Source organism: Gopherus flavomarginatus, chromosome 3 (genome assembly GCF_025201925.1).
Source record: "Gopherus flavomarginatus isolate rGopFla2 chromosome 3, rGopFla2.mat.asm, whole genome shotgun sequence".
NCBI lineage: Eukaryota > Metazoa > Chordata > Testudines > Testudinidae > Gopherus > Gopherus flavomarginatus.
In genome coordinates, this window is record NC_066619.1 from 27,274,557 (window position 1) to 27,289,027 (window position 14,471).

A 14,471-nucleotide genomic window follows, 5' to 3' on the forward strand; every position below is an offset into this window, starting at 1 on the left:
TACAACCTAGATGGAGATAATAAAAGGTGGGTGCACAACTGCTTGGAAAACCATTTCCAGAGAGTCATTATCAGTGGTTTCCACTCAAGCTGGAAGGGTATATCGAGTAGGGTCCCACAAGGGATCAGCTCTGGGTCCAGTTCTGTTCAAGATCTTCATCAGTTATTTAGATAATGGCATACAGAACACACTTATAAAGTTTGTGGAAGAACCAAGCTGGGAGGGGTTGCACATGCTTTGGAGAATAGGATTAAAATTCAAAATGATCTGGACAAACTGGAGAAATGGTCTGAGGTAAACAGATTGAAATTCAATAAGGATAAATGTAAAGTACTCATTTAGGAAGGAACAATCAGTTGTGCACCTTACAAAATGGGCAAATGACTGCTTCGGAAAGAGTTCTGTGGAAAGGGATCTGGGGGATCATAGTGGATCACAAGATACATATGAATGAACAGCGTAACACTGTTGCAAAAAAAAGCAAAACATTCTGTGATGTATTAGCAGGAGGGTTGTAAGCAAGACACAAGAAGAAATTATTCCGCTCTACTCTGCACTGAATAGGCCTCAATTGGACTACTGTGTCCAGTTCTGGGTGTCACATTTCAGGAAACGTGGACTTACTGGAGAAAGTCCAGAGAAGATCAACAAAAAATAAAGGTCTAGAAAACAAGACCTATGAGAGAAGATTGAAAAAATTGTGTTTGTTTAGTCTGAGAAGAGAAGACAAGACTGGGGGCGGGGAGGGGGGAAGAGAACATGAGAACAGTTTTCAAGTACATAAAAGGCTGTTACAAGCAAGAGGGAGAAAAATTGTTCTCCTTAACCTCTGAGGATAGGACAGGAAACAATGGGCTTAAATTGCAGCAAGGGTGGTTTAGACTGGACATTAGGAAAAACTTCCTGACTGTCAGGGTGGTTAAGCACTGAAATAAATTGCCTTGGGAGACAGCAGAATCTCTATTATTGGAGATTTTCAAGAGCAGGTTAGACAAATACCTGCCAGGGGTTGTCTAGATAAATGGTTCTCGACCAGGGGTACTTGTAAACATTAAATAAAAGTAAATCTCAGGGTAAATTTAGCTGATGAACAAGATTTAATTTATTATAAGTTAAAAATTCTCTGTATTTATAAAAAAGTTTCTAAAATGATTGCTGAAGGTTGAGAATGAATTTGTTTATTTGTATTCAACCATAATTCTGGCCTTGCATATAAATGCCCCAAATAAGCACACACTCATCCAGTCTGCCACTGTTACAAACAGGTGGTTCGACTTCCTGAAAGGCTTTGTGTGCTCAATGTCGAATGCTAGTGCTCTCCGCACATCTAGCGAGTGAAGCCTCTGCCCCTGTGCATTACCATGTGGCTCAGGATAGAAAACTGGTAGAAAAATGTCCTGGCCAATATGGAATTGGGATACCACCTTGAGCAGGAAGGCTGGGTGTGGCTTGAGCTGTACCTGTCCTTGGGGAAGACTGTGGGGGGGGGGTTAGAGGTTAACACCTAACTCCAACACCTTCCTGGCCGAAGTGACAGCAAGCAGAAAGGCACAGAAGGAAACGTAGCTTGTGGCTCGAATGGGGTTCCCATTAGTCTAGCTAGGACCAGGTTGAGGTCCCAAGCCGGTACCGGTGGACAGGACTGTGGATATAGCCATCCCATGCCCTTAAGGAAATTGCCACCATAGGGTTCGCGAATAGTGAGCACTCTAACTCTCCTGGGTGGAATGCTGAGATGGCCGCAAGGTGTACTTTGATGGATGATCTGCAATGCCTTGCGGTTTCAGATGAAGTAGATAGTCCAGGATGAATGAGATAGATGCCTGATGTGGGGGTATGTGACTGCAACTGCATCAGCACGAGAACCTTTTCCACTTGGCCAGGTAAGTGGCCTCGTGGAAGGTTTCCTGATACCAAGCAGCACCTCCGTCACCAATCCTGTGCATTGGAACTCCACTGGGTTTAACTATGAAGCTTCCAAGACATGAGATGGAGAGACTGGAGGTCTCGGTGAAGCAGGCAGCCGTGGTCCTGTGTAATCAGATCAAGGAGGAGTGTGATCAGGGTGTCCACTGACAGCTCCAGAGGCATGGTATACCAATGTTGGTGTGGCCGCGCAGGAGCCAGCAGAATTACCTCCGCCCTGTCTCTGCAGATCTGGAGGAGAACCTTGTGGACAAGACATATCACCGAGAAGGCATACAATAGACGGTTCCCCCAGGGTAGCATGAACGCATCTGAAATAGAGCCCGGACTGTGCTTTTGGAAGGAGCAAAATGTGGACACTTCCTGTTGCTCCTGGTGGCGAATATGTCTACCAGAGAAACCCCTACCTTTGGAATATGGAATGTATGATGTCCAGCCAGATGGACCACTCGTGACTGCAGAACGACCTGCTGAGGTGGTCCACAAGCTCGTTCCATGCTCCCAGGAGATAGGACGCCTCCAGGTGAATGGAGTGGGCTATACAAAAATCCCACAGGTGGAGAGCCTCCTGACAGAGAGGGGAGGAGCGGGCTCCATCCTGCCTGTTTATATAAAACATGGCAGTGGCGTTGTTGGTCAACACCACCACACACCGACCTTTCAATATGGTATGGAAGGTCTGGCAGGCTAGTCTCATCACTCTGAGCTCCTTTATATTGATGTGGAGCAGGATCTTGGACTGCAACCACCTAGCCTGAGTCTGTAGGTCTCCTAGTGGGGTCCCCAATGCAGGTCTGACATATCCGTTACTAAGGTCATGGATGGTTTAGGGGTGCTGAATGGGGCTCCTTCGCAGACCATGCGAGGGTCCAACCACAAGCCTAGGATATCTAAAACTCGCACTGGTATTGTTACTACCAAGTCTAAACTGTCCCAACCTGGGTAATAAGCTGAGGTGAGCCATGTCTGGCCTGACCTGAGCTTCAGCCTGGCATTCCTGACCACTCAGGTGCATGCCAGCATGTGTCCCAGGAGACTGATGCATGTCCTCATGGTCTTGGTGGGGTATTGTCTGAAAGTCTGAATGATGTTTGACAGTGTTTGGAATCTAGATTCTGGAAGAATGGCTCTTGCCTGAACCGAGTCCAGCACCACCTCAGTGAATTCTATCTGTTGGGTAGGTGACAATGTCAACTTGTCCACATTGAGGAGACCTAGTCTCTGGAAGGTCTCTCTGACTAACCGGACCTGGGAGTCCACCTGCTCCCTGCAGCAGCCAGTCATCAAAATAGGGATACACCTGCACCTGCCTCTTGCAAAGAAAAGCTGCGACCACAGACATGCACTTGGGGAACACCTTGGGGGCTGTTGATAACCCAAATAGGAGTATTGTGAACTGATAATGTATGTGGTTGACAACAAACCTCAGGAAACGTCTGTGGGCCAGTCAAATGGGTATATGAAAGTATGCATCTTTCATATCAAGGGCGGCACACCAGTCCCCTAGATCCAGGGAAGGAATAACTGTGCTCAGGGAGACCAAGCAGAACTTCAACTTCACCATGAACTGACTGAGTCCTCGCAGATCTAAGATGGATCTGAGACCCTCCCCCTTTTGTCTTGGGGATTAGGAAATAACAGAAGCAGAATCCCTTGCCCCTTAGCTCCTGAGGAACCTCCTCCACTGCTGCTATAGCGAGGAGCAATTGCACCTCCTGGATAAGGAGTTGCTCGTGAGAGGGGTCCCTGAAGAGGGACAGGGAAGGGAAGTGGGAGGGAGGGGAGGAGCAGAATTGGAGAGAATATCCCACTTCTACAGTGTGAAGAACCCAGCGGTCCGATGTTATATGGGACCACACACAGTAGAAGTGGGGACAGATGGTTCAGAAGTGGGGGGAAGGATCCAGGATAACGGCTGGTACGTTGTCCTCAGGCATCCCTTGAAAATCCTTGCTTAGATCCCGATGATGGCTTGGTCGGGCCTTGCCCTTGGCTGAGAGAGGGTTGGAAGGTGCACGCTTATTATTCCTACCCCTACAGCGGTATGAATCCTGCCTTGGGAGGGACTGGTATTGCTTCTGCTGCTGCTAGGGTTGAAACTTGAAGGGTTTTCTCTGGGTAGCAGGAGTGTTCATCCCCAGAGATTTCATAGTTGCCCTCAAGTCTTTTAGGCTCTGAAGCCTCCAGTTTATCTGGTCTGAAAACAGCCCTGCACCCTCAGAGGGAAGGTCCTGCAGGGTCTGCTGAAATTCCAGGGGAAGCCTGGAAGCTTGGAGCCATGCAGTTCTTCTCATGACCACCCCAGAGGAGATGATACATGCCGCAGAGTTAGCGAAGTCGAGGAAGGCCTGCAAGGATGTCAGGCCACTGCCTACCCCTCCTCAACCAGAGCCAAGAACTCAGCCTTCGACTCAGTGGGGAGCAACTCCTTCTTTTTGGACACAGAGTCCCACAAGTTAAAATTATACCTGCTGAGGACAGCTTGCTGGTTAGCTATCCTCAGATGTAAGCCCCCCACGGCATAAAATTTCCTGCCAAGAGGTCCATATGTTTGGCCTCTTTAGCCTTGGGATTCTGCACCTGCTGCCCCAGGTGCTCCTTCTCATTTACTGCCAAGATCACCAGGAGCAAGGGTGTGGGTGGGAGAATAAAAACTCATATCCCTTGGAGGGAACAAAGTGTTTTCTCTCTAGACCCCTGAGGTGGGCGGAATGGAGACTGAATCTGCCACAGGGTATTATAATTGTTGTAAATAGTTTTAATGACCAGAAACGGTACTCTGGAAGGACCTTCCAGGGTGAGAATGACCACCATCAGGTTCTCCGACTCGATGACTTCCTCCACCTGTAGGCCCACATTATGGGCAATGCAGCAGAGCAGATCCTAGTGCGCCCTGTGGTCAATGGGCAGAGGACCTGAAGCTGACGTTCCTGCCACTGTCTCATCAGGCGAATATGATGAGGAAGCCAGTGGGGATACAGGATCCTCGTGACCCACTATGTGCCCAAGTTGTCCTAGGTAGCATTGGTGTCCAGGGTTTCAGCGTAGTCAGATGTGACCAGGCTATGGGTGGGTCTGGAGCCGGTTCCACCGTCCCCTCTGTAGCATGACGGGGAGGTCTGGATAGGGTCGCCTCTGCAACATAAAGGGCAGGTCTGTTCACTGGCAACCGTGCAGGAGGATGCCCAGTGCCACAGACCTAGAAACCCTGGAAGGGGTACCCGGGGCCTGATGGTAAGCCCAGGGGGTCCAGAAGGGTCATTGCACAGTGGGTGGCAACTGTGGCTGCCAGGTCAACTGGGCGTCTCTCTGGCACTTATCCAGCCTGTGCCTATTGCACCACAAGTAGTAGGAGTTGGCATCAGAGTCCAAGGATCCTGAGGACGACAACAGGATGGTGTCGATGATCCCTGAGCCAGCAGTCGGTGCTGGGAAAGGAATTCAGGGATAGATGCCATGACAATCACTTAGAGGATCGGTGCTGACTGTCCTGCAACTGAGAACGGCTCCTGTGTTCCGGTGCTGTGTCTCGGTGCCGGCTGAGAGTTACTGTGATCGATGCCGACCCCTCGGTGCCGGAGACACAGATCGTTGCGCTCCCTGCGCTGGGCAATCTTGTACTGGGGCCAGTGTCAGGGGGTGCTGTGGTGACGGAGACCAGGAATGGTGCCAGCCCGGCAATTAAGAGAACCTCATCATCGTGGGCTTGCGTCTAGATGGCACTCGCCTGGGCAGTGCTGCAGGCTTCTCTCTAACAGTAAGTGGCTGAGGCACAGCACTTTCTATAAGTTCCTTTGCAGTCTCGATAGTGTCCAGAGTGGAAGGTGGGGGGTTCCCAATTCCTCCACCAAGCACTGCCCGGCCAGAGAGTAACTGAGTGCCGTGCTCAACAGCATCAACTAGGGTGCCAGAGTCAATGGCACGAACTCTTGCTGCTTGGAAGCCAAGTCCGTCCTCTGAGGCAGCAAAGTCTCCCCGGATGGTCTTCCTCTCTGAGGACAGCATCCTCTGTCCGCCTTCTTATGGCGTTTGTGGGGCATCGGGGATGTTGACCGGTGCCAGGGCACCACTCCTCGCTGTGGTGCTCTGGACTTCTGGTACCGAAGGTCTCTAGCACCAGAGTCCTTCCTTGGTACCAATTCATGGGCTGATGCCGGGGCACTCTACACCGAGTTTGGGCCCGGGACTTGGAGGTCAGGTGCCACTGGATGGACCACAGTTTCCATTAACAGCTGTTTCAAACACAAGTCACATTCCTTCCTAGTTCTGGGCTTGAAAGCCTTACAAATCTTACAGTGCTCAGGCTGATGCACCTCCCCTAAACACCTGAGGCATGAATCATGGGGGTCACTGTTGGGCATAGTCTTCTTGCATACACTGCAAGATTTAAATCCTTGGGCCTGAGGCATGCCGCGAAGCCCAACGTGAGATGAGGGGAGAACAACCCACAAACTAAGTCTATCCTAACTACAAACAAAAACAACAAAACAAAAACTGGGTAAGACTAAGTAATAGCTAAGGGAACACTTGCAAACAAGCGAAACGCAGTTCCAGTGCCACCACAGACGGTAAGAAGGAACTGAAGAGGGGTTGGGTTGGCAGGGTCATATATTGAGCGCCATGAGGGCACCACTCCAGGGGGCTCCATAGCTGATCCGACAGGAGCTGCTGAGGGAAAAAGTTTCCAACGACCGTGCATGTGGCATGCGCACACCTGATCCAATCATTTGAACGATTCCAATCATTTGAAGAACTAATATTAACAAATGGACAAGAGGTCAGAGAAAAGCAATACCCATGATTAGGTGGTGGGAGGAATAGATTTCTGAAGAAATATTAGAAGGGCTAAACAGGCAAAGCTTTATCTATACATAAAAGTTGTACCACTTTAATTTCCATATAGTTATGATTGTACAACCCTCATAGTGTGGATGCAGTTATACCCGTTAGTGTGCTTCCCATATGGGAAGGGGAATAAACTATACCAATATACAGCATCTTTATACCAATTTAAGTGCATCCACAAAGGGCTATACTGGTATAACTACATCAGTAAAAAGTCTCAGTTCCAGCAACCAACACAGTTATTCTAATACACAACCTGTGTGGAGATCAGCCCTAGAAATGACAAACAGGGATATAGTAAAAATACAATTTATAAATATTTGAAGGAAGTGAGAGAGGAGGACAAGTTACTAAGGTGTGTATGGAGGTGTATCACAGACTAACAGGAAGAAATTAAGAAAAGGGAAAATACAGGAAAACTATCAGGAATACTTCCTGACAGTAAACTACATTATATTCTAGGCTAATCTCCCAAAAAACTAATAGAATTTCATTTCTTGAGATGTGGACAAAACACTAGCCAAACACTAAACAATATACTGTAGGAAACAATATAATTTTGGCTGGGAATGGACTGGACAATCTAATATGTCTAGTATCTCTAACTTTTCTGATCTTCTGCACAGGGGCATGTTAACAGCATTCATTTTCAGGTCAGGAGATGCATGAGTAAAAACTTATGACCCGCATTCCAAATCATTAGGCCCTTGTCATAAACAGATAGTTAAGGGTTAATGTCTCTTTTACCTGTAAAGGGTTAACAAACAGTGAACCTGGAACACCTGAAAAGAGGACCAATCAGGAGACAAGATACTTGCAAATCTCGGGGGAGAGAAGCCTTTGGTTTGGGCTGTTTTGTGGGGTTTTTGTTCTCTCTTGGGATTAAGAGAAGCCAGACATGTAACCAATTCCTCCCATCTTCTGAAACAGCCTATTCTGTTCAATTTAGTAAGTACCAGTTAGAAAGGCGGTTTAGTCTTTTGGATTGTTTTCTTTATTTGCAAATGTGTATTTGCTGGAAGGATTGTATCTCTGTTGCTGAAACTTGTATTTGTGCTGGGGGGAGGATTCTCTCTAGTGTCTATAAATTGAAAGACCCTGTAACATTTGCCATCTTGATTTTAGAGAGACAACTTTTACTTTTTTCTTTCTTTTATTAAAAGATTTTCTTTAAGAACCTAATTGATTTTTTTGACTATCTTGTGTAAGACCCAAGGGGAGGGAGTCTGCACTCACCATGGAATTGGTGGGAGGAAGAAAAGAAGCGGGGAGGAAAAGCCTGATTTCTCTCTGTGTTAAGATTACTGTCTCTCTCTCAGGGAGAGTCTGGGAGGGGGAGAGAAGGGGGGGAAGGTGAATTTCCTCTCTGTTTTAAGATTCAAGGAGTTGAATCACAGGGATCTCCCAGTGTTACCCAGGGAGGGGAGAATCTGGGAGGAAGAAAGGAAGGGGGAATGGTTTATTTCCCTTTGTTGTGAGACCCATGGGGTTTTGGGTGTTGGGGTCCCCAGGGAAGGGTTTGGGACCCAGAAAGTGCCCCAAAACACTATATTTTTGGGTGGTGGCAGCTCTATAATTTCTAAGCAAGTAATTAAGCTTAGGGGGGTTCATGCTGGTACCCGATCTTTTGGACGCTAAGATTCAGAGTGGGGGTTCATACTATGACAGCCCTAAACAGAAATTCCACTCTCTCTCTTCAGTTAAGTGTATGCAGTTGCTCTTTCACAAAACACAAGATTGGAGCAGAAAACCTCAGCTCAGAACTCCTATGCTTTATGCAAATTAAGTGACATGCATTTTGAGCAGCTTCTTCCCAAAAATCAACAGTAAAAACAGAGCAATGTATACAGTAATAATTCACTCTGAAATAAAATTGTTTGTTTTTTTCTTAAATTAAACATTATGAGCTCTGTATTCAACGTTAGAGAGGTGCATTTGTTGTTTATATATCTGAGCATAACTAGCTTATGTGTATACAAGTGCTGCAGGCTAGCCACGCACACTTGCAAATATCTGATTTGTTCATGCACCTTAATTATTGGTATTCATAAGCTAGTTTGGCATAAATGTCCATGGTTGTCCAATCATTACTCTGAAAACTTGACTTCAAAATGCTTTATCAAAAATGAATCGATTCCTTGTAAAACTGGCAAAATTTCAAATATTTTGAACTCACCTAATGTATTTGAAGCTGTTTTCATGCCACCGCAGGGCCAAAAATGTCAGCATCAAGCATTCTCCAGAATAAAACACGAAAGAGCACAAGCAACAGTCACCTAGTATCTGCAAAAGAAACATCTTTTTCTCTTTTATCAGTGCAATACCTATTACAACAATTTTAAATTTAATACAATATTTTTCTCTTAGATCTAGAAGTTAGGACAAACCAATAAAAGCAATTTGCCAACCGTGCTGCAACCTTGCTTAAACTATCCCAGTATCTTACGAGATACAACATTTTGGTTGCCTAAGAACTGAATATGACACGGACTAGCCTGAGTAGGTAATAGATTACATAATCAATCTTACTATGCAACTTATCTTGTCACACTGTATTAATATTCAGTTGTGGTAATAGTTCAAATTATTCATTTTTTGTTTGTACAAACTAAAAAGCACTACAGACCTCTATAGGGCCCCACACTTCCCCCTCTTAGGTTTACTGCTTTGAGAAGCAAATTTCCACAGATTGCTGAAACTTTAAAAAGCTAGGGTTTTTAGCTGTTAAAAAAAGCATATTTGAGAGTTGCCTATACTTAAATCTTCATTTGCTACAAAAACTTGCCATATTTATTAAAAAGGAATTGCAGGGGGCTGTTTCTCAGAGAAGTGAACTAAAAATGGTGGCTGTGGGTAACGTGATAGAATTCCATGAATCCATACAAATATATTCTTACATAGGAGCAAGTTCACCACACCTGCATCTGAATTTACACCTCTATTCTTCTGGCTTACTAGAAAATAGTAAACAAATTAAAACAAAAACATGATTCAAATAATTCTATGCACATAGTGCAATATAGCAAGAAGTATGTAAGCACTTTAGTTTTATTATTATTAATTTGACAGTAAATCCCACAGATTACATTTGTGCAGACAAAAATGAATTGGTTGCAAAAATACATATATGATTCATGAACTGAGAGGAAACAAGACAGTTTTTCACAGAGTTTGGAATCCCATATAGTCTCCCTTAGCTAGAAGGATCAATAATGCAGAGCCTTAAACTGACGCTTGTAAAAAATAGGAAGAAGGGTAGTGGGAGATCTTCAGAGCTTTTGGAGAGACACAGAAGTAATCGCCCCTCCCAATTCAATCAAGAATAAATAAATACATGGCTGGATTCCACAAGGAAAGGCCTTCCAGGTTTCTGATCCTACAATCAGATCTGCCCAATCAGCTCCCCATGCCTGCACAGAGCCATATTGAAATAACTGGGGTTATCAGCAGATACAAGAAAACACCAATGCAGACGAGATTGCAGGACTGAGGCCCAAAACTGGGTTCTCATAACAAAAGTTGAGACAGTAAAACAAACAGTATGTTTGTCATAAACAGATAGCTAAGGGTTAACGTCTCTTTCACCTGGAAATAAGTATCTGAAGCACCTGACCAGAGGACCAATCAGGAAACAAGACTTTTTCAAATCTGGGTGGAGGGTTTTTTGTGTGTGAGTCCTTTGTTCTTGGTCTTCTGTCTGACTCTCTCTCAGCTATGAGGGGATTTCTATTTCCTGCTTTCTAATCTTCTGTTTCCAAGTTGTGAGTACAGAGATCATAAAAAAAATAGGGGTTATTGTTTTTTCTTTTGTATTTACATGTCTATAGTTGCTGGAGTGCTTTGAATTGTATTCTTTTTGAATAAGGCTGTTTATTCATATTTCTTTTAAGCAAACGACCCTGTATTTGTCACCTTAATACAGAGAGACCATTTTTATGTATTTTTCTTTCTTTTTATATAAAGCTTTCTTTTAAGACCTGTTGAAGTTTTTCTTTAGTGGGGAACTCCAGGGAATTGAGTCTGCAGCTCACCAGAGAATTGGTGGGAGGAAGAAGTCAGGCGGAAATCTGTGTGTGTTAGATTTACTAGCCTGACTTTGCATTCCCTCTGGGTGAAGAGGGAAGTGCTTGTGTTTCCAGGCTGGAAACGGGGGAGGGTGGAGTCCCTCTGCTTAGATTCACGGAGGTTGCTTCTGTGTATCTCTTCAGGAACACCTGGAGGGGGGAAGGGAAAAGATTTATTTCCCTTTGTTGTGAGACTCAAGGGATTTGGGTCTTGGGGTCCCCAGGGAAGGTTTTTGTGGGGACCAGAATGCCCCAAAACACTAATTTTTTGGGTGGTGGCAGCTTTACCAGGTCCAAGCTGGTAACTAAGCTTGGAGGTTATCATGCTAACCCCCATATTTTGGACGCTAAGGTCCAAATCTGGGACTAGGTTTATGATAATGTTGCAGCAACATCTTATCATTTTGATAATATTTTAAAATAAGGTCTCTCTTCTTGGTCTCTAGTTGAAAGGAAGGTTACTTACTTTATAATAACTGGAGTTCTTTGATATATGTGGTCCCTATGGATATTACACTGCAGGTATGCATGCACTCCATGTTCCTAAGACCAAAAGATTTTTCACTAGCAATGTCACCTGGTCTGCATCTGCACCCTGTGTCTCCTTGTGCTTTTATCTCAAGGCATAAAGGGAGGCACGGACCAACCTGTTTCCCCAGTTCCTTTTCTATCACAAATGACTTAGAAAAGGATCCAAAGCAATGGGGTAGGAGGGTGAGCAGTGGAATACCCACAGAGACCACACATTTCAAAGAATTTCAGTCACTATGAGACAAATAGCTTTCCTTTCTTTTTTTAAATGGTCGTCTCTATGGGTAGTCCACTATGAGTGACTTGCAAGCAATATTCATTGACAAGAAGGATGCAAGGAACCATGTAGGGCAGATGTATCAAAGGATGCATCTGCTGAAGAAGCGTGTATAATAGCATAATGTCTAGTAAAGATATGCACAGAGCCTCATGTAGCCACTCTACTGATCTCTAGGACAATACCCTGAAGAGAAGCCATGAGGCAGCCAGGGCTCTGGTCGAATGAGCCCTCATATTTTGAGGGGCAGGAGTCTCCATCAGCTCATAGCAAAGCAGGATGCAACTTGAGATCCATTTAGAATGTCTCTGTGAAGAGACTGCTTTCCCTTTTATCCACCCAAAAATGGAAATGAAGAATCTTGGAGATTGCTTAAAGGGCTTTGTCCTTTGCAGGCAAAAAGGTAAGCTCCACGGACATCCAGAGAATGGACCTTTCTGCCTACCCTGGCGATGTGAGGCTTTGGGTAGATCTATTGGAATTCAGAGAACACCTTTGGAATGAACTTGGGGTATAACCTCAAAGAAACCTTATTCTCAAGAAAGACAGGTAAGGAGGATCCACTTAAGAGCCCTGAATTTACCTACTCTTCCAGTGGAGGCAACCAGAGTCAGGAAGGCCACTTTATAGACAGATGAAGAAGGTAACAGGAGGCTAGGGTTCAAAAGAAGGATTAATGAGCATTGGCAACACAAGACTGAGTTCCCAAAGTTGGCGCTGGTTTCAGTACAGAAAGATAGATTCTCGAATTGTTTGGGTGAAAACCAAACAATTCTCCACTGAAGAAAAATGGAAGGTGTTGATTGCTGACAAATGATCAATGGATTGTGATGCAGCAGCTGGAGGAGTAGGCTGACATCTCATCATTGGTCTCTTTGTGTTCGATGCTGTGGTTCATACTGCTGTTGTTCCTGTGAATATGGTGTATGGCGGTAGCATTGCAGGATATAGTAACTCCTCTGTCGCTTCTTGAGCTTAGGTATACAAATACCCAGGGATCGCAGCGTCACCCTTAAGTCTTTGAGCATATGGAGAGAACCTTCGTTCTTTGCAGTGAAGAGTTTGGGTCCCTTGAATGGTAAATCTTCGACCGTGGATTGCTCTTCCCCATGGAAGCTGGAGAGATGGAGCCATGACGCCTTTCTCATCACCACTGATCTTGCTGCTGTATCTGTAGAGTCAAATGTGACTTGGAGGGCTGTTCTAGATATGAGTTGACCCTCTAATACAACTGCTGTAAATTGTTCTCATTTATCTTCAGAAATAAAGTAGGCTAATTCAGAAAATTTTGTGTAGTTATTATAATCATATTTAGCCAGCACGGCTTCATAGTTGGCTATCCACAGGTGTAGTGTAGCCGAGGAATAAGCCTTGCAGCCAAAAAGGTCGAGACTCTCCCAGTTCTTATCATAAAAAGTGTATTCTTAGGTTGCTGTTGTCTCCCCCATTCATGGACTGCATCGACTACGAGCGAATTGGGTGCTGGATGGGAGAAGAGGAACTCTGTGCCCTTCACTGGCACATATTATTTTTTGTCAGATCTTTTGCATGTTGGTGAAACAGTTGCAGGGGTGTGCCAAATGGACTTGACAGGTTACATTATCACATCATTCATGAGAAGTGTGATTTTGGAAAAAGAGGATGTATTCAGAATGTTCACAAGTTTGTGCTCTGCCACCAGGACCTCTTCCAGAGAGATGTCTAGAAAACTCGCCATCCTTTTAAATAGGTCTTGAAACTGTTTAAAATCATCCCCCATATTGCAGGGATAACGGTGTCATACGGGGAGAATAATGACAGGTGAGTAGGTGGTATCTCTTCCCGGTTTAAGGATTCTTCTTCCTCTTCATTCCCTTCTCCTGTACCAAGGGGTGCAGACGATTGCTGTGTTCTTAGTCTGGATGTGGAAGGCAGACTTTGTTGCGGAGGGTATGATGCCCAAGGATTCCAGTACGCACACTGGGACGGAAAGGGCATCACTGGGCCCCAGAGTTTCTGAGATCAGTATAATATGCCCCAAGGGGGTCCCCTTTTTGAGCGGTGCTCGGTGGGAAGGAGATTGTGGAGGAGAGTCTATTTGCCCTTCCTCATCCTCCTCACTTGAAAGAGGTGGAGCAGAATGTGGTTGGGTCGTAAGGAGGACTGGTGCCAAACACGCCGGGGTCACGTGAGTGCCACGAATCGGAAAGTCCAGTGTAGACTGAACCAGGAGACCTTTGTGCTGCAGGAACTCCTACAGTGTCTGCATAGTCTGCACCATGGGCTACATAGTTGCCAATGCCGGGAGCTGCAGTATATATGTCAGTACCACAGGCTGTGCAGGTGTGTGCACTGAACGAGTAGTAGAGGTTGAAGAGTGAACCACGGTCTGCACTGGTGCCAAGCCACTCTGTGCTGATCAAGACTTCAGCTGTATTAATACTGAGGCATGGGGTTTTGATTTCCTCTTACTGTCTGTCTTTGAGCTTGCTCTTTTAGAGTCCTTAGTTCTCACAGTACCAGCGGTGCTGGATGGTCCCGCTGTCTCTGCCATGGAAAAGGCTGGAGCAGTCGGTACCGAGGCTGTTTGTCTGTTTGCAGAATGGTGTTTCTTGACCAATTCCTGTGTTAGGGACGTGGGTACCCACTTTTTGGACACTCTTTTAGTGTGGGTGATCAAGAGCCTGGGCCACCAAAGAGGGACCCTTGTCAGAAGCCGTAGTTGGCAAGGCTTGTCTAGGTGGGGTCTTGGCTTCAGGTTCAGATGCTGGTCTGAGAGGCTTCCCACCCCACACTCCAGCTGCTCATCTCACGCCCAGGACTCTGCACCTGACTACGGTTGCAGGCCT

General features: G+C 45.6%; 1 protein-coding gene across 4 annotated transcripts in view; it reads right to left on the bottom strand.

Annotated features, from left to right (window-relative positions):
- The window catches only part of CPLANE1 (ciliogenesis and planar polarity effector complex subunit 1), a 181,764-nt gene that overhangs the window by 142,435 nt on the left and 24,858 nt on the right, over nucleotides 1-14,471 (bottom strand). For 3 of the 4 annotated variants that reach the window (XM_050943762.1, XM_050943758.1, XM_050943759.1), the window contains exon 6: nucleotides 8,948-9,054. In XM_050943762.1, the coding sequence (XP_050799719.1) occupies nucleotides 8,948-9,054 (107 nt within the window). Of the gene's footprint in view, nucleotides 1-8,947; nucleotides 9,055-14,471 lie in introns of those variants that run through there. The other variant, XM_050943760.1, reaches the window with a different exon arrangement.